The 17,720-nt window shown below is 36.1% G+C and overlaps 2 protein-coding genes across 4 annotated transcripts; one reads left to right on the top strand and one right to left on the bottom strand.

Annotated features, from left to right (window-relative positions):
• Positions 1-734: 734 nt before the first annotated feature.
• Positions 735-5,324, bottom strand: LOC142522734 (uncharacterized). Of its 3 annotated transcripts, none has more exons than XM_075626266.1 (7): positions 4,978-5,324; positions 4,472-4,593; positions 4,222-4,376; positions 3,407-3,476; positions 3,217-3,328; positions 2,372-2,548; positions 735-1,238 (listed from the first exon to the last, which is right to left on the bottom strand). In XM_075626266.1, the coding sequence occupies exons 1-7, from the start codon at positions 5,177-5,179 to the stop codon at positions 955-957; spliced, it is 1,122 nt and encodes a 373-aa protein (XP_075482381.1). In that variant the 5' UTR covers positions 5,180-5,324; the 3' UTR covers positions 735-954. The 3 variants fall into 3 exon arrangements, with proteins under 3 accessions (XP_075482381.1, XP_075482382.1, XP_075482383.1); XM_075626267.1 differs by having other exon boundaries at positions 3,232-3,328; XM_075626268.1 differs by having other exon boundaries at positions 3,298-3,328.
• A 1,868-nt stretch (positions 5,325-7,192) lies between these two features.
• Positions 7,193-17,553, top strand: LOC142522193 (DNA polymerase I A, chloroplastic/mitochondrial-like). Its single transcript, XM_075625367.1, is given in 14 exon segments — positions 7,193-7,572; positions 7,980-8,119; positions 8,122-8,342; positions 8,457-8,927; positions 9,042-9,233; positions 9,386-10,059; positions 10,552-11,005; positions 11,976-12,071; positions 12,778-12,870; positions 12,950-13,144; positions 15,071-15,163; positions 15,243-15,455; positions 15,540-15,629; positions 16,976-17,553. Coding segments are annotated over 14 exon segments (3,225 nt in total). The 5' UTR covers positions 7,193-7,441; the 3' UTR covers positions 17,138-17,553.
• Positions 17,554-17,720: the final 167 nt, after the last annotated feature.

Genomic DNA, 17,720 nt, shown 5'->3' with positions numbered 1-17,720 from the left:
TTAGATATTTAAACATTCATCTCATAAAACTAAGTAATTTTCTTGATATATTATAAAGATAAAAATTTATGTGAGACGGTCTCACGAGTCGTATCTTGTGATATAGATTTCTTATTTGAGTCATTCCTGAAAAAAATATTATTTTTTATTGTGAATATCGGTAAGGTTGACATGTCTTACAGATAAAGATTCATGAGACCGTCTCACAAGAGATCTACTAATTATAAAATAATCCATATAGCTAGACCCCGAGTTAATTTTTTTATGAAATAAAAATAATAGTTTTACTTAATTATTTTTAAACAAAAAATCAAATAGATTTCAAATTTATGTGTTCAAAAAGTTGATGAAAATTTATTTCGTCGTGTGTAAAAATTTCTTTGATTTGGTTTTATAATTGTTTTAGATTAATTCTATGAACGAATTTATTTTTCTCATTTTAACTATCATCGACGGGTATCGGGTTTGGCCAAATCCACCCAAACATGTCATATTGTCATCCCTACCTGAAAAATAAAGATGGTGTGTTAAACATTTCAAATCGACTTAATTAAGTTTTTTAAATTTATTTAAAGTTGTACATATGGAATTAACAATCATTTTCACTTAAAGTTGGTTTTTGAATTAGGATTAGACTGAACCAACAAATCAAATCAGTTCCTTGCCATGATTTCTAAAATATCCTGACGAATAATCTGAAAATAGCGCATAAACACAGACAAATTCCTAACCCAATTAGCAAACCTGAGCACACTTGAATACTTGATAATTTTTCATGGAGATTTGTTCGGCGGGTAGCATAGTAATTAAATATTCAAACTTTACAAAGACCATTAAATAAAGCTCACACCTGATTACACATGATAATAAACAAATACAACATTAATATTCAACTGTCCAAGAAGTTTTCCTTTTCTATTTAGTATATTTCCTATTTCAAGCACAAATATGTTTCTAGTTGCAGTATGCAGGAGCAGCGGTGGGACGGTATACAAAGGGCCTGACTGTATGAGAATAGCCAGATGGAAGAGTGTAACTGAACTTGACCCCGGTGCTACCATCTCCCAGGTGGGTGCAATGGTGGTGAAAACTGCTAATGGGTCTGGCTAGACAAGCATCCCAACGTTCACTCTCGGGCATCGTCTCTGCCACGGTGTATACTCCGTTAACATTTGTAAATGCTTGATAGTTTAGAACTTCTCCAGATTTTGTTATGCAAAGCACAGCCACCTCGGCACCTGTCCAAAGAAATGCAAAGTTCTCTACATCAGAAATAAAGAACTGGCTTTCTGCCACAGCCTGCTAGTCTTGGTAAAAGAAGCTGAAGGATGACTAGTTTCGTACACACACTATAAAACAAATGTTTCGTGGTCTATATAAAACTAATAAAATGAAAGAATTTAGCATGATGATAACATCCTTCCCACATTTCAGCAGCTTGGAAGTTTAAGACAGGGCCTTAGTATGACGCCTATCAATTATAAGTTCTTGCAATTTCAAAAGACCACCTAATAGTAATCAAATAGGAAAATGGAAGTCCTCGATTAGCAAACCACAAACCAAAAGAAGCTTCCGGATCACGCTCATTACTTATTTGAACCATAACTGCAGTGGAATCATTAAAAATTAGACATTGAACTTTTTTAAAGTTGCTAATCTGGGGAGATGAAAAGTATTTGTGTCCATGAAATATCAAATCAAATTTATGCTCGACTTGATATTGCTTATCCAAAACAAAAGCATAGGTTCACACAATATCTATGGACAAAAACTTGTGTGGGACGGTCTCACGGGTCGTATTTTGTGAGACGTATCTCTTATTTGGGTCATCCAGGAAAAAATATTACTTTTTATGCTAAGAGTATTATTTTTTATTGTGAATATCGGTAGGGTTGATCCGTCTCACAGATAAAGATTCGTGAGACCGTCTCACAAGAGACCTACTCATATCTATGACAAAGTCCTGACCTAGGAAAATATTAGGCTAAAAAATATAATATTTTCACTTCTTAGCAATACAAGAACTAAAACATCATATACTTTAAAAAAAAAAAAGAACTAAAACATCATATAGCACCACCATGGTACCGTGAGTTCAAAATTTGCAGGGAAAGCTAATTAGTTAGAAATATCCAAATCATTACAATTTTAGTTCATTCGCCTAAGCAACACTACTGTCCCTTTATGTGGGAAGTAGGAATTAAATATTAGCTTGGTGTCTATCTCACCAAATGGCCCGTAAAATTAATCTCCAACCTTATATCAAGGTTCTAGTCGACAAGAAAACAATCAAATCCAACAAAACAACATTCACATTAAATAGGCACTTGAACCATGAAATTACAAAAAAAACATCATAATAAGGTCTTGCCTTGTAAAACATGGTCTTCGGGGCCAATTGAAGAGTCACCACACACATCACATACCACTCTTCCATGTATTTCACCTGTCCACCCGCTAACTCCATGTGCCATCAAAACTGTGAAGCAAAGTGCCGCTGAGAATAGCTTTGTCCAATTGAATCCTATTCTCCAGTCTCGAATGCAGTCTGTACAAAAAAAAAAGGATAATAAGACCATTAAGAATATAGTCTGAAAGCCAAAAAAGGCACACCAGCCAACTTCACATATGCTTATATCTTGTATAAAACTCTACAGACTACAATGTATTAAATAATATGTAAAACTATATAAATAGCACAATCATGAGAAAAATGCATTCCATTTAAATTCCCAGACCTCGGCACAAAAATTTTCACCAAGAAAACAACCAAAAATACTAAAACCTCAAAAATAGATACCGATTATAAAATAAAACCCCCAAAAAAATTTAAATTTTATTAGAATCCATATTCGAAATTATAATTATAAATTGATAAACATTGCGGAGGTGTTTTGACGTGGGAGGTGGCTGTTTGGGGTGGCGCGTGGGGTTGCGGAGTTGGGTCTTAATTGGCGGTGGCAGCGACAGTGTTGAAATTTCTCATCGCTGAGAAGAAGTTTGGAGAAAAGAGGGCGATATGAATTGAGAAGAAGAAACTTGAGGATAAGTTCGAAGTTTTTTTTTTAAAAAGATTACATCACTGCTACGTCATTGCCCATCGAGTGGTGGGCAGCATAATCTCTCTCTCTCTCTCTCTCTCTCTCTCTCTCTCTCTCTCTCTCTCTATATATATATAAGAGAAAAAGAAAAGAAAATAAAAATAATTAAAATTACAGCTAATCTTCCCACTTTGTGGATTGTGATCAGCTCCAAGCTGAAGCTTTTCCCTCATCTTGAAGTGAGGCAGAAACTTACTGCTTGGGCGGGAGACCTGAGGGTCATGACCCTGCAAGACAAAATTAATTTATATCAAGAAACAATTTAGAATCACATGAATTGAATTGGTTTGTTCACATCAACATACAATTTTTTCATCTTGAAGCTCGGAAATGTTTTTGCTCTCTCTCTTTATTTCTTGTGGGCCATCAACTGGTCTGTCATCAACATTTATAGATTTCAATTATTTGTATGATGTGAGAGGGGATTATCACAATTATTCTACTTCACTTCTAATTTTGTATTGAATATAAATTTTCATTTGATAGAGCACAACCAAGGCAGCCCCAAATAGAAGGTGATAAAATAAAAAAGAAGCCAGATGTCATGGCCATCCATGTAAGTGAATGTCAAGGTCAACTTACCTTGACACAGAGAATACAAACTAAAAAGTGACAAGATGATAATTTTGTATAAATTACAGTAACATTGAAGTACATAGAACCAAAAAAAATTAGGTAGCATAATGTTCAGATAAAATAACTGCCAATAGGTCAATGGCGCATCATAAGGATATACTCATTGTAGACCTTAATGGCCAACCAAAAAAGATATAAGTGTAACATCCGGAATAATCTCATTATTTTTCAAGACTCTTCATTTAACAGCGGACTCGGGGGAACCAACAAAAGTAACTGTAAATAACCAAAAGAAAAGTACTCAAAATTAAATGCAAATTCGGCAGCAGTGTCATGAATCAAATAATGATCAAACTTCTCCCAGTCTATACACTATCATTGACCTCCTCGCTCTCGTGCCCCAAAAGGCCAAAACCCTCCTTCTACCATCTCTCGCTCGCCAAAGTATCTTCCCACCAATGAATAGCAGGTAGCATGCATAAAACAATATATCTTTTCTGGTATTGCATCATCACTTTGGGGAAAAATTATATCGTAATCTCACCTTGTTTGGTTTTTATGATTTTTATCTCCTCCCGACTCATTAGGCATAATCACCTTTGCCTCCCTCTCTGGGTATTCTATATAGCCCACAATAGCTTCCTCCATTCCCTTTCCCCCTTCGGATCCAGTGACGGCATTAGCAGGGAGTCGAACATCCTATACATAGGGAAAAATAGTAACAAATATTAATATCAAACTTCTAAATGCAAATTAAGACAGCTTGAGAATTGTGAAAAGTTGAGACTACATGCCTTGGCAACAACTTGGGCAAAATTTTCTGAGGGAACTGTTAGCGTGTCTATCAAACTGCCATTAACCACATTTGCTTCTTGATTCCCCTTCTTGATCATTCTCGCATCCTTCAGTACAATAGCTATACAAAATGTAATCTATCAGGTGCGAAAAATGGATTTGGTAAATCTCACCAACAATATCCTCATGCTCAAAATTTCTACCATAAGTAAACAACACTCAAATATATCGACATAGCTGAATTACCAGCAAGTACATACAATTTTGGATATATAACTCAATATAAAGAATTTTCTAATTCAAACTGAAACAGGAAAACGGAGCCTGTCCTAGAAAATGTATCGATCAGTCACCAAACTGAAGCACAAACCAATCCAGAACGAAACAAAGCACCAGAATTTCTCAAGAAAACTAAAACCCTGAAACTATTCGATCCAGTATGCAAAAACCTTTCCGGGTTACTAAAATTCAACAGAGAGCTACGGAAATCATAAGGCGAAAATACCAAAGTCACGGTCGACGCAGGCGGTGTAGAAGATTCCAGAATAAACCGAGCCATCTCTAGCGTGGACGTCGACAGGCATCCCGACGATGCACATCGTTGCGTATAGCACAGCATCGGTGAAAACCACTGATGAAGACGCCGCCGTCGCTGCTGCGTTTCGGCTATTTTCTTCCTCCCTTAAGTTGCTCTTTCCGAAAGCCATTTGTTACCGTAGAAGTAGCCTATTGATTTTAATACATAAACAATGGTTGGGTTTTGAAAAGAATCGATATTGAGGAATTGGAGAAGAGATCTAGAAGTAGAAATGACGGCTCGGATCGGGCTATACGGGTAAAGTCCGATGCTAGCTGTGGGGCAGTCCACATGATGTGGATATTGAAAAAATCAGTGGATCCCACATATGCTTGATTAAAATTGGGCCTTTTGATCTTCTGATGAGGCAATGCTCTACAAAATAGGGTGAAATCTTCCAGCTATACGGATACGTAGATCAGCTGTTTTGTTTGTGCTAGCCACATGAGTGAGTACATGATATATGTGTTAATTGAATAAATTATAGTCACTCGTTAGAAATAAACATGATTTATTAGTATTATTATAATAAAATTACTTTCATTATTAAAGTAAAAAGAGAAATTATACCACCATATTGAGCTACTCCAATATATAATACAACCCAACAAATCACATTTAATTAAAAAAATTATTTAAACTGCAGTTAAAGTACATCAATAGAACTTGGAAAACATCGAAATAAGAAGATCTTGATATTCTCAATTGTTGCGTCAATATCTAATTTCTCATTTTCAAACATGATTTTGGTTTCTACCGAAGTCATGTCTCAAGCAATTTTTACTGATCCCATAAGACTCAATCTAGAAGTTTAATGAATCATTCTCTGTCGATATCAAGCGTTCCTGCTGCGATTATCATACCTGATGTTCAATTATCTATGAGATATTATCTGTTTTTGAAATCTAATACATCTAGGTTAAGCATAACATCGTAAGGATGTATTGGTTCTAAAACAGATTTTTCATAGGGTGTTTGGTGCAAAGTAATTTGATTCTTCATTGACTTTGTTCCTGCAGGGTGTGCTTCTCCACCAGTGTAAAAGTCTGATTGGGATTCTCTCATATTTATATTTTGAGATCTCACACTTTCTCTTGGTGGTTCATGCGAAGATGACCAGGTTATATAAGGTTGTTCACCTCCCATCGTGTTCATCTTCAGATCTACGACTTTGAGATTCGCGAAAGATTCCGCTAAGTTCTTGTAGATCCTCTAGACTAATCATTTTCTAAAGTTGTCATTAGATTAATTTCTTTTTTTGAGACAGATTTAATTAGATTGATATCTTTTCTTCTCTAGTCAAAGGTTTTTGCACCACCTTGGCCTTCCCTTGTTGATGTAACAAGGGTTCAGTTCCAAATGATGGTGGTAATCTTCCTTCTGAAATTCTCTTACTAAAACTTTGTTCTAATATTTGAATTCTTGTTCGAATATACTTTAATATTTCAAGAATTTCTTATTGGTTTTCAAGGATTTTTTCCACATCTTGTAGTACATAATACAATATATTGTCATAATTTTGTATCGTCTTTTGAATTTCTCTAAGATCTCCTGAGAGTTTAGAGAAATCCGGTACTACCTCTAAGAACCTGTTATTTTGAATCATACATCTATCTTAGGACTCTCTGATAAATTCCTTCTTAATATCTAACCTTAGTTAGATCTCCATGCCGCAAATATTCCAGATTTATGGAATAATTGATGTAAATAAATAATCTCGAACCTGGATTCGGATTCATGTAATTTGAGAAAATTCTTCTCCTCAAATATTTAATTACTTGATAATAATAATTTTGTATGTTTGAAATAATTTTACCTAGTTCTGATACCATTTTTCGGCCTAGAAAATCAATCACTTTAAAAAAGTGTGTTTTTGTCACATTTTGGGTTTTTAGGGAGTTTGGACAAAGTTTTTGAAAGGCAAGAAGTTATGATAAAGTTAAGTTTGAGTTTAAGGATTTAAAACCAATTTTTCCATAAATTACATATCAATATATACAGTTTTGATATGCTGCACACCTACCGTGCACATCTGTGTGAGCACCGATATGAGGTGTCACTCATCTACTGGATGTGATGAAATATACTATATATATAATTATAATTATAAGGGAAAAAAAGAAAATAAAAAAGCTAATTAAAATCACAGCGAGCTCAAGGCAAAGCTTTTCCCTCCCTCTTCCCTTCTCTGCTGCCTAGTCTCTACCACAATCCCCGAGTCTCTCTCTCTCGCTCTATCACGCATTTATGTTCACTTCGCCCGCTTCGGCTTCTTGTCACGCCGCAACGCACTCCACGACAAACAATTGATAAATACCTTATCAAGACGGCAGCTTTCTGTAGTGTTGTTAGTTTCAGGACTAGCAAGAAGCTAGGCAGAGTCGCAGCGCCGATGGCTAAAATGGGTTTCTCTGTTCAGACTAATGCCTTCTGGCCTTCCTCCTTTTACCCTCAGTATTTCTGGCTTTGCCGCTCCGGTACTCGGTTTTGCTCCTTTTCTTCTACGACCAAAGTTTTCAGCAGGTTTGGTTTCTTTAGAACTCACCCAGTTAGTTCTTGGTTTTTTTATTTTGGTTTCTGGTGGAATATGTTACCTGCGCACGTGTTGTAGAGAGCTCGATATTTTCTAATGTTTCGGGTGCGAACTATTAGAACTAGAAGGGTTTTTTTTTTCTTTTTCGTTTCCTTAATTTGGCTTTCTTGAAAATGTGGTTCTGGTTGTGGGTAGCAATTAGTATTATAATGTAAGAGCCTTTTTTTTTTTTATAAATTAAGTAATCTTACTCGATTCAGACGTTGAAGCTTTCTTATTATCTTGTAGTGGGAATTTTAGTGTGGAAATTCGTAAAATTGCAGCAGTGGGTTTGAATGCAGACTACCCAGTTAATTTTTGTGATGCATGTTCCTAATTTGTAAGTGATATTTTGCAGATTGGATGGAAGAGAGCCCCAAAGTGCTAATAGCCTCTTGTCAAACGGAACTCTTAATGTTGATTTACTTGAGTTAAAACATAGGCTGAGTTATAGCACGTTTCCATGCGATGAAAGTGAAAGAGGAAGAAATACTTTCCGTTTCCTCCCCTGAATAAACCTTCTGTGCATGGAGAACTTAATCATGGAATTTGGGACGGTGTAATTTCTGCTGGACATACTGCGGCAGACTGGGGTAAAGCTACTGAAGAATGTAAAATGAAGAAGAGAGTATTTGCTATTAGCAATAATCAATCTGCAAATCTTGAAATACTCTGTCAAGAAAACATTGCAGACAAGGCCAAGTTTGTGAGAAGCAACATTGTGAGATATTCTTAAAACTGACTGGTTTGGAGATGCAAGTCTTTCATTGAAAATCGTCACTATTAACAAACATTGCCTAAGTGTTCTCATGATGAAAATTTGTTTGTTTTGCAGTATGAAGGAGAAGGAAGTGGACTAAGCAAAAAGAACCGCAAAAACATTGGAAATGTTGGACATGGACCTTGTATGTCCCATGACCGAGCATCTGTCATTCAAGTAGGACGTGACCTAGAATCATATACAAATGACAGAGAAAATAAAGTTGTTATTCAGAGTCGATCGATGCCAGAAGGTGCTCATCTCAATGGCTTGAAAAATTATGGACATCAAGGTTTGATAACTTGCATGGACTATGTCCCAGATAAAAAAGAACATGATATGACCAAGAGAAAATCTGTCTCCACTGACAGAGATGATGAAATTATCACTGAAAACATTGCCACTGCTGAAGCCACAGAACTCCGTAAAAGGCTTAGCAAGGTCTATGACAAGGTTCTTGTGGTTGACAGCATCGCAGCAGCTGAGAAAGTAGTCGACATGCTCACCAATCAATACAAAAATCGCATCCACGCTTGTGATACAGAGGTATGTATTGGCTCGAACTTCACTCATACTTTTTTACTTTTAATCCCCAAATTTGTGCAAGACTGTGTCATAACTTGGCTTTCTCTTCTCTACATGATTGTTAATGACTTATAGGTGGCCAACATTGATGTGAAAGAGGAAACACCAGTCAACCATGGAGAAATTATTTGTTTCAGTATATATTCTGGTTCAGATGCTGATTTTGGTGATGGCAAATCTTGCATCTGGGTAGATGTCCTTGATGGAGGTGGCAGAGATCTTCTGGCCGTATTCACTCCATTTTTTGAAGACGGGTCTATTAAAAAGGTTTATCATTTACTCGTGTCCATTGCTGCAGGATCATCTTTTATTGGTCATTTTGAATTTATCCTGTCAATATAGATACTCGAAGCAGCATGATGGAGTGGTTATGAACTTGAATTTTTATCATCGTAATCTGTTTCCTTGTGCTTTTGCAGGTGTGGCACAATTATAGCTTTGATTGTCATGTCATAGAGAACTATGGACTTAAAGTTGATGGTTTCTTTGCTGATACAATGCACATGGCTCGATTATGGAATTCCGCTCGGCGAACTGAAGGTGGGTATTCTCTAGAAGCACTGACAGGTGATTCGGAAGTCATGTCAGATGCTAAGAGAGGCCCTGGTGAGGAAGTGATAGGAAAAGTCTCGATGAAAACTATCTTTGGAAGAAAAAAACTGAGGATCGATGGATCTGTGGGAAAATTAATCATCATTCCTCCTGTTGAAGACCTACAAAGAGTTGAGAGAGAACCATGGATTTGTTATTCTGCTTTAGATTCAATCAGCACATTGAAGCTTTATGAAAGTTTAGAGAAGAAATTATTGAAGCGCTGTTGGAGACTTGATGGGCAATATAAAGGATCGATGCTTGATTTTTACCAACAATTCATGCGTCCATTTGGTGAACTTCTTGTAAAAATGGAAGCAGAGGGGATGCTGGTTGACCGTTCCTTCCTTTCTCAGATTGAAAGGGTAGCTAAAGCTGAGCAGCAAGTTTCGGCAGCTAGATTTCGCAAGTGGGCATCAAAGTATTGCCCTGATGCCAAATACATGAATGTCGGAAGTGATACACAGTTGCGACAGCTTTTTTTTGGTGGTATACAAAACAGGTATGGACGAACATTTATACTGAAGGAATCCCTATGTTGATATACAAACATTATTATGTTCATAAACTCCTTATATGTTAATTTGGTTTCAAATCATTTACTCTATTGGTTATTTTTTCAAATTCCTTGTATTATTTCTTGGTACGGCAAATGGTAACAAAAGCTGTTAAAGCTTAAACATCAATTCTCAGCAAAATTGTAGTATGCTGATGGGCCTAATAGAGTAAAGAGAGCATGATGGGTTGGTTTGAAGCTTACAAAATTAAAACTAACCTGAAGTGGAATGGTAATTGAAAAACTTGGCCTGTCATTTTTCAATACTGTAAAGAACTATAATTAAAACTTCAATGGAATTGAGGCATTCCTCGGGTAGGTAACTAAAATGCTGCATCCTTATGAACAAGTCACATCTTCTGAAGCAATGGAAGTTTCAGCATCTCTCTTTTTGTTTGGTCTATTTAATTATTCTTCTTCTTCACATTTTATTTGCAGAAAGGACCCCAATGAGTTTCTTCCGGTGGAGAAAGATTTTAAAGTTCCGAATATAGATAATATTATCGAAGAAGGCAAGAAGAGTCCCACAAAATACTGTAAAATCACACTGCGCAAGCCTGATGGTGTTGACATTGAGCCTGACAAGTACACTGCAAGCGGTTGGCCTTCTGTTAGCGGAGATGTTTTAAAGAGTCTAGCTGGAAAGGTTTCTGCTGACTTTGACTTTGTGGATGAAGACATTGATGAAGAACTGACTGAAACTGTGACTAAAAACCTTTCCGAGGACAATGAAACACCTCCTAATGAAGACCGTGATACCTCTGCTTATGGACCAGCTTACGCTGCCTTTGGTGGTGGGCAGGCAGGAATTGAGGCTTGCCATGCCATTGCTGCTTTATGTGAAGTTTGTTCGATAGACTCTCTCATATCCAACTTTATTCTTCCATTGCAGGTTATTATTGCTAAACTTACCAGGATACATGATTAGAATGATGATTAATGTCATTAAAAAGGATATGAATGAATAAACAATGGTGTTTTTTAGGATTAAGGTCTCATTTGGGTTTTTTGCTTTCCTCTCATGTTTCTCGTTGGGTTTGGGTGAGAGTGTCTCCTGGAACATTTATTCTCATATTAAACTACTAAATGTTGAAGTGTAGCATAGAGAATGATAAACAAAATCTGCTATGTTAAAATTCCTAAATCTTATTCCGGTGGTAATGTTTGATATGTTTCTGAAATTATGGAAGATATTTATTGAAACTGTGTTTAGAAGTTGAATTGGAGAATGTGATGTATGTTTCCTTTTGTTTTTCTACCATAAAACTCATGTTATTTCAAAATATATCGAGTTTAGTTTTTCAGTAATGTGTGCTTTCGTTATTGGAAGCATGCATGTTAATATGTTTTGCTGTATTATGTTGGAAGATAATATCGTATTAATATTGCTTTTGATAGTGATGATAGTTGAAACTTATAATGGTTGTATTTGGCAATGTGTAAGTGGGTGGCATTTATTGTGGAAAAGAAATTGAAAATCAGATGGATTTGTTTGGATGTGAGCATCAAAATGTTTCTAGAAAATATTACCAAACATTGACTAATTCAGATGGCAATATTTTTAATAAAATAATGAGGTGTTGGGGGGAATTAATTTTTGGACTTGCATTCCTACAACTCCTGTGGATGTTATTTTTTTAAGATGCTGTAAACTGAGTTCTCTGGAGTCAGAAAGATGGTCTTCTGTCTACTACTAGAGGATATATTTTATATCTATCATGAAATTCCACATTCGGAAATCCTATATTTATTTTTCTAAGATTAGCCTCTTTATAAGACAATTGTCTGTCGTTAGGAGTGTGGATATATTTAGTGATTCTGTGTCTCTAATTTATGCAACCGTCTGTTTCACTCTAATACAGGGCAATCATATATCTGGCAAGAATGGGAGAATCCATTGTTCCTTGAATATTAACACAGAAACCGGGCGGTTGTCTGCAAGAAGGCCGAATTTACAGGTTTGTCAATGGTGTTATCTTTTGAAAATAACGCCTTGTGTACTGTAGTTAAATTAGCTTGCAACTCTATTTTTTTAAATCTTGTTGAAGGTTAGGCTTATGGGTTGGTTCCAGAATCCATAGTGACGTGATTTCTGTTGGTGAATTAAGTATGCTGTGTTTGTTTGCTTCTCGTGCAGAGACATGTTTTTATTGGTGAATTATTATGCTGTTTTGGATTGCTTTTCGTGCAGAGACAACTTTCGTCCATCCCATCACTACTGCTACATAAGGCCAAAAGTATGCTACCCCCAAAAATTTCAATTTAAAGTAGCAAAATTTCCAATAAGAAAAATCTCATATCAATTTCAGAAACGTTTTCCCCAATTTTTTTTAAAAAGAAATCTAGAAACTACTGTCAACATTTTTTAGTTGGTGATACTGGAAAGCCAAAACAAACACCACCTTAATTTCTTGAGTTAGGGTAGCGGTGCCGGTGGGGTGTGTAGATATATGAAAAGCATTGGCATCAGCAAGCTTTATCTTGTTGCTCAAATCAAGTGATGCATTGTTTGAGAATAACTGCCAATGCCATTATAACTTTAGGCTGATCTATATGATTCATGTTTATGATGGAAAAACCACCTAATATAATCTGAGTTTGGGAATTCTCGTCATATATTTTCAGTGAAACTGCTTATTATGATATTCTGATTCTAAAATTCAGAACCAGCCTGCCTTGGAGAAAGATCGGTATAAGATTCGGCAAGCTTTTGTAGCTGCACCTGGTAACTCTCTGATAGTTGCTGATTATGGACAGGTAATGACTTGGACATCCTAAAATATAATTACTTTACTTGTTTTATTTTGTTCGTGATAAAATGTGTTTGCGCTATCAGTTAGAACTTAGGATTCTTGCACATCTTGCCAATTGTGAGAGCATGTTGAATGCTTTCAAAGCTGGTGGAGACTTCCATTCCAGAACGGCAATGAATATGTATCCACACATTCGTGAAGCTGTCGAACGGAAGGACGTACTTCTTGAGTGGCATCCTCAGCCTGGTGAAGATGAGCCTCCGGCCCCTTTACTAAAGGTTATTATCGAATCTACCCCATTGATTAATGTTGACTACATTTTTCCAGTAATAGCATGTGTGCTGCATTAGCCTCTTAATCTTTTTTGTTATATTTGTGAACTTTGTCAATCTAGATAAATACATCGTTGAGGAATTCAATAACTATATCTTGGGGAACAATATTACATAATCAAATATGGTACTTGTCTCACTTTATACTAAGGATAAAATTGTTAATAAGCTCAAGCTAACTCTAGGCTCACATTCTTTACTTGATTATTTAATTTCAAAACCCAACTAGGGTTTAGCAGATGGTTGAGACTTGAACTAAAAATATTTTGTTACTAAATAAAGATGCTCATGCCTAAAAATAAGGAACTTCAGAACTTGTATTACAATCAAGAACATGATTTTATTTTACTTCTTTGAATTTTATTTGATACTGTAAGTTGTTTTCTTTCCTATTTATGATTTGGTTTTATTTGTTTTTTTTAAAGGAAACAGTATTATATTAAATAATTAAAATCTATTAATTACAAAAGTCGGACAAGTGATCCGCACCCTAAAAAAATCCCTGATCATATTAACATGAATAGCTCCAATCCCTAAAATCTGAAATCGAGAATGTCTTGAACTTTTTATGCTTCCGAATCCAACTAGACGTTTGAAGCTTAATCTTGTTCCAACACTCTTCAACCATCTCTTCTATATTATATAACTTCTATTCCTCTCCAACCAAATTGACCAGCAAATACAATGAACTACACAGTCCAAAAAATTCTACCCTTCCTGCCAAGGTCGTGTCCAAGATCTGCAGCAAATAGTTCCTTCGTTGATTCGGTTTTATGTGTTAATCATGGAGAAAAGACTGATTGGTAATTGGGACATGCTTCGGCTCGGCTTAAAGCTTATCTGAATTTTCTGACCAAGCATAAGCTTTGAGAAAAAAGCGCAGACAAAGTCTGGCCGAGTGTGATCCTAGAACTTGGCTCCAACGGCGCGATTGACAACTCTACTTAAGGAATCAATTTTTTATATACTGAGAATCAGTGTCAGACTTGAGATTTAAAATGCTGGTACCAATTCATGTTTGTTCTGATTTGTCTTCCTCAGAGAACCAATTATAGCCAATTGACTCCTCTAACAGGAGAAAAGGTAGATTTGAATTGTCATCAGGTTTTAAAATTTGAAATCAACTTTAGCTGTGTCACAGAATGGTCACATCTTTGTCGATTTTATACTGCTGATTAGTCTTACTGCGACTAGATACTCTACCTGTGACTAAGATAGGAGAAAGGCTCATCTTGTTATTCCTTTGGCGTCTATAGTTTTCTATGAGAAGTTGATGGGTTGATGTATGCTCGAAGCTTATTTTGAAGGTTATGGACTGTTGAGTGCTGAGCGCAACAAATGTTTGGACTATAATAAGTAAAGACTGAGTAGATGTTGAGCATGGGCGTTGTACTATAATGGAGATGGCAAATTGATGCATGTATAATTTCCAAGGTTCTCTTTACAATTTGAGATCCGGTGGATTAAAATCACACCCAGTACATGGTTTAGCTGTGGTTTCCTCTTTCTTTCCACTCAGGGCGAACCATGAACTTGCTTTTGGATGAAGCAAATCACTGAAATTACTCATTTGCTCGATTTTTTCTCTAGCATGATGCATGTCTTCGATCAAGCTACGTGTTAACTGCCAGCTTGACCTGAATTTGATGCTTACATAATCTGTCCACAATTAATCTTAAATAAGCAAATCTTTTATGAACTGCATTAGTGGGTTAAAATGGCAAAAGCATGCGTTTTCAGAATATTCCTTGATGTTCTTCCAACTTAGGCAGCGAGAGCAACTTCATGTTAGGTGTTATCCTTTTCCTTCAGAATCAAGTACAAGCTTGAATAACAGCAAGAGCGGATAACACTATTTATATTTTATTTCAGGATGCTTTTGCTTCTGAAAGAAGAAAAGCAAAGATGCTTAACTTTTCCATTGCATATGGGAAAACTACTGTGGGACTTGCTCGTGACTGGAAGGTATGTTATTATTTTGGCGAGTTTCAACTGGGAAAGAGTTCATACCTACAAATTCTGTGAATGCTATCCATGTTTTTAGGTGTCTCGTGAGGAAGCTCAGAAAACAGTTGATCTCTGGTACAGTGACAGAAAAGAAGTGTTATTGTGGCAACACGAACGTAAAAAACAGGCACGTAGATTTCGGTTTGTTGACACATTACTGGGACGGGCTCGTCATTTTCCATCTCTGAACAATGCCACCTCAGCCCATAAAGCTCACATAGATAGAGCTGCCATCAACACCCCTGTGCAGGTCCCTGTTTCCTAGTCGCTGTAATTTTACCGCGCTTGCCTTTTAATGTTTTGTTGACATGCTTTGACTTGCAAAATGTTATAGGGAAGTGCTGCAGATGTTGCTATGTGTGCCATGTTGGAAATATCGAAGAATGCACGTCTAAAGGCGCTAGGGTGGAGACTACTGTTACAGGTCAATTTAGCATTCCTTGTTAAAATAAAAGGAACTGCCACTTGTATCAACTCACATTTGTACCTCCCTTTTTTTGATGATTTGAAGTAAAATTGGCATATATGCTTGTGTTATGCATTATTAGATCTATAATAGATTCTATTTTGTATGAGTAGCGCCAGGGACGTAGCCAGAAAAAGTTTCGATCCTAGGCTAAAAATTTGTGAGCTAAATTGTGGGCTAAAATTTGGGCTAAAATGTGTGCTTAAATTTGTGATATACTCAATGTTATTTTATTTTTTAAATTTGTGGGCTAAAATAGGCTAAAATTTAAAAAAAAAAACTCCATCCATATTTTTAAATAAACCCAAAAATCAAGCCTGGGCTGGAGCCCATCCCAGCCTTTGGGGTGACTCCGTCCCTGAGTAGCGCAAGGTGCAGTAATGCTTATAGATATCATAGCGTGTAGGTGCAGGGTAAGGCGTTCATCTATTAAGAATCTGGATGTTGTCTTGGTTGGGGTTTTTTTTGTTTTTATTTTTGTTTTTTTTTTATCATTTCAAATTGCAGTATGACTCGTTAATTTTTCCAATTTCATTTTATCATTTCAAATTGTATTATGACCTTTATAAATTTTTACAATTATGATTTACCCATATTTGAATATAAATTAAATTAATTACAAAAAAGACCTTACATGCACTAGCTGAAATGAAGTGTTTGAGAAGATGATGATCTTTAATGTAAAAATATCTGAAGTTTCAGCGTGTATAACCCAATATGTACTATACAAACCATTAAATGATAACAAATACTTATTATTCTCTAAGAAAAGATAATATTAATATCTTACATTTCATTTTGGACTTACTATCTTACCATATAACCTGTGCTTAAAAAGTCTTGTGTGCCTAAAGCACTTAGAGTGCAACAAGGCCGTGGCTTTATGATTGAGGCACGTTTCATTGAAGCGCTGCACCGGGTGCTTCAAGATCAAGCTCTTATCCGTAGCATGACCAGGCACGGTAATGGCTTGAGTTTCTCACAGCCTTGAGTGCAAGTGCAGCCTTGTGGGCTTGTAATACGTTTGCCTTTATCTAAATCACTAGTTTTATGGTAAAAAAGAGTATTACTTAGGCCATTTATCTAATACTGACTAGATATGACGCAACTGCTGTCTTATTTAAAGTTTCAGTTTGTTGCACTTTTACCGCTGTGGTGTGATATTGATTGATTTTTATCCATCCTTTTTACTAAATGGCATGAAAAGTATACGGTTGTTTTTTACAAATCTTCTTCCCTGATATAGCTGCCTCTTGTTCTTCACTATCAACTAAGAGACTCAATTGCGATGTTTATGTTAACAGGTTCACGATGAGGTGATCCTAGAAGGGCCAACTGAATCAGCTGACGTTGCTAAGGCTATAGTGGTGGAATGCATGTCGAAGCCTTTCAACGGCGAAAACATTCTCAGAGTTGATTTGTCTGTTGATGCCAAATGTGCGCAGAACTGGTATTCTGCCAAATAGATTAAATCACCATTTCTTGAACAAATTGGATTTCAATGAATCTCTCTTCTTCGACGGTGTTCCATCACATTCTTGGTGGGGTCTCGGCCTGAGTACCACACTTTGACTCGGAGTTGGTGGTTCTTCGTCATTTCGTAATCTAATCAGGGAGAGGAGCTTGTCAGAGATCCTTAAGCTGTATATAAGGTGGAAAACCACTTGCTCCGAGGATTGCCTCGGGTGTAACTTCGATTTTTCCAGGTATCATCTGTTGTAAAATGAAAGTGGTGAAATAGAGAGAAAAAATTTTGAATTGTAAGGTTCTCTTTCACTTGTTCTAACCTGGCAGCCTGTTTGTATATCTGACCGCTGTTCATCTGTCTTTCGATAGATACCGACGAGCTTTCTCATTCTCATATCAAACTCTGTCATTCTTTTCACAACGTGTTGAATAAACATTTTGGTTTTTGAAATCTTTTCGGATATGAATAAGTTCTTTTTGAAAACATATAATTACTTTTTTATTCAAATTCCATCAAATTTTATTTATGTATATATAATTTCTAAGGATATCTTAGTAAAATTTTAAAATTTCAAATTTGAA

Source organism: Primulina tabacum, chromosome 13 (assembly GCF_025594145.1).
Source record: "Primulina tabacum isolate GXHZ01 chromosome 13, ASM2559414v2, whole genome shotgun sequence".
Taxonomy (NCBI): Eukaryota; Viridiplantae; Streptophyta; class Magnoliopsida; order Lamiales; family Gesneriaceae; genus Primulina; species Primulina tabacum.
This window is presented reverse-complemented; position numbering and strand designations above follow the sequence as displayed.

What these genes read in the sequence shown, in the direction of transcription:
- LOC142522734 (XM_075626266.1), bottom strand. Translation starts at nt 5,179, where the DNA reads ATGGCTTTCGGAAAGAGCAACTTAAGGGAGGAAGAAAATAGCCGAAAC. An exon ending in CTGCGTCGACCGTGACTTTG is followed by an intron (nt 4,594 to 4,977) that starts GTATTTTCGCCT and finishes CATTTTGTATAG; the next exon opens with CTATTGTACTGAAGGATGCG. An exon ending in AGCTTCAAGATGAAAAAATT is followed by an intron (nt 3,329 to 3,406) that starts GTATGTTGATGT and finishes TTTGTCTTGCAG; the next exon opens with GGTCATGACCCTCAGGTCTC.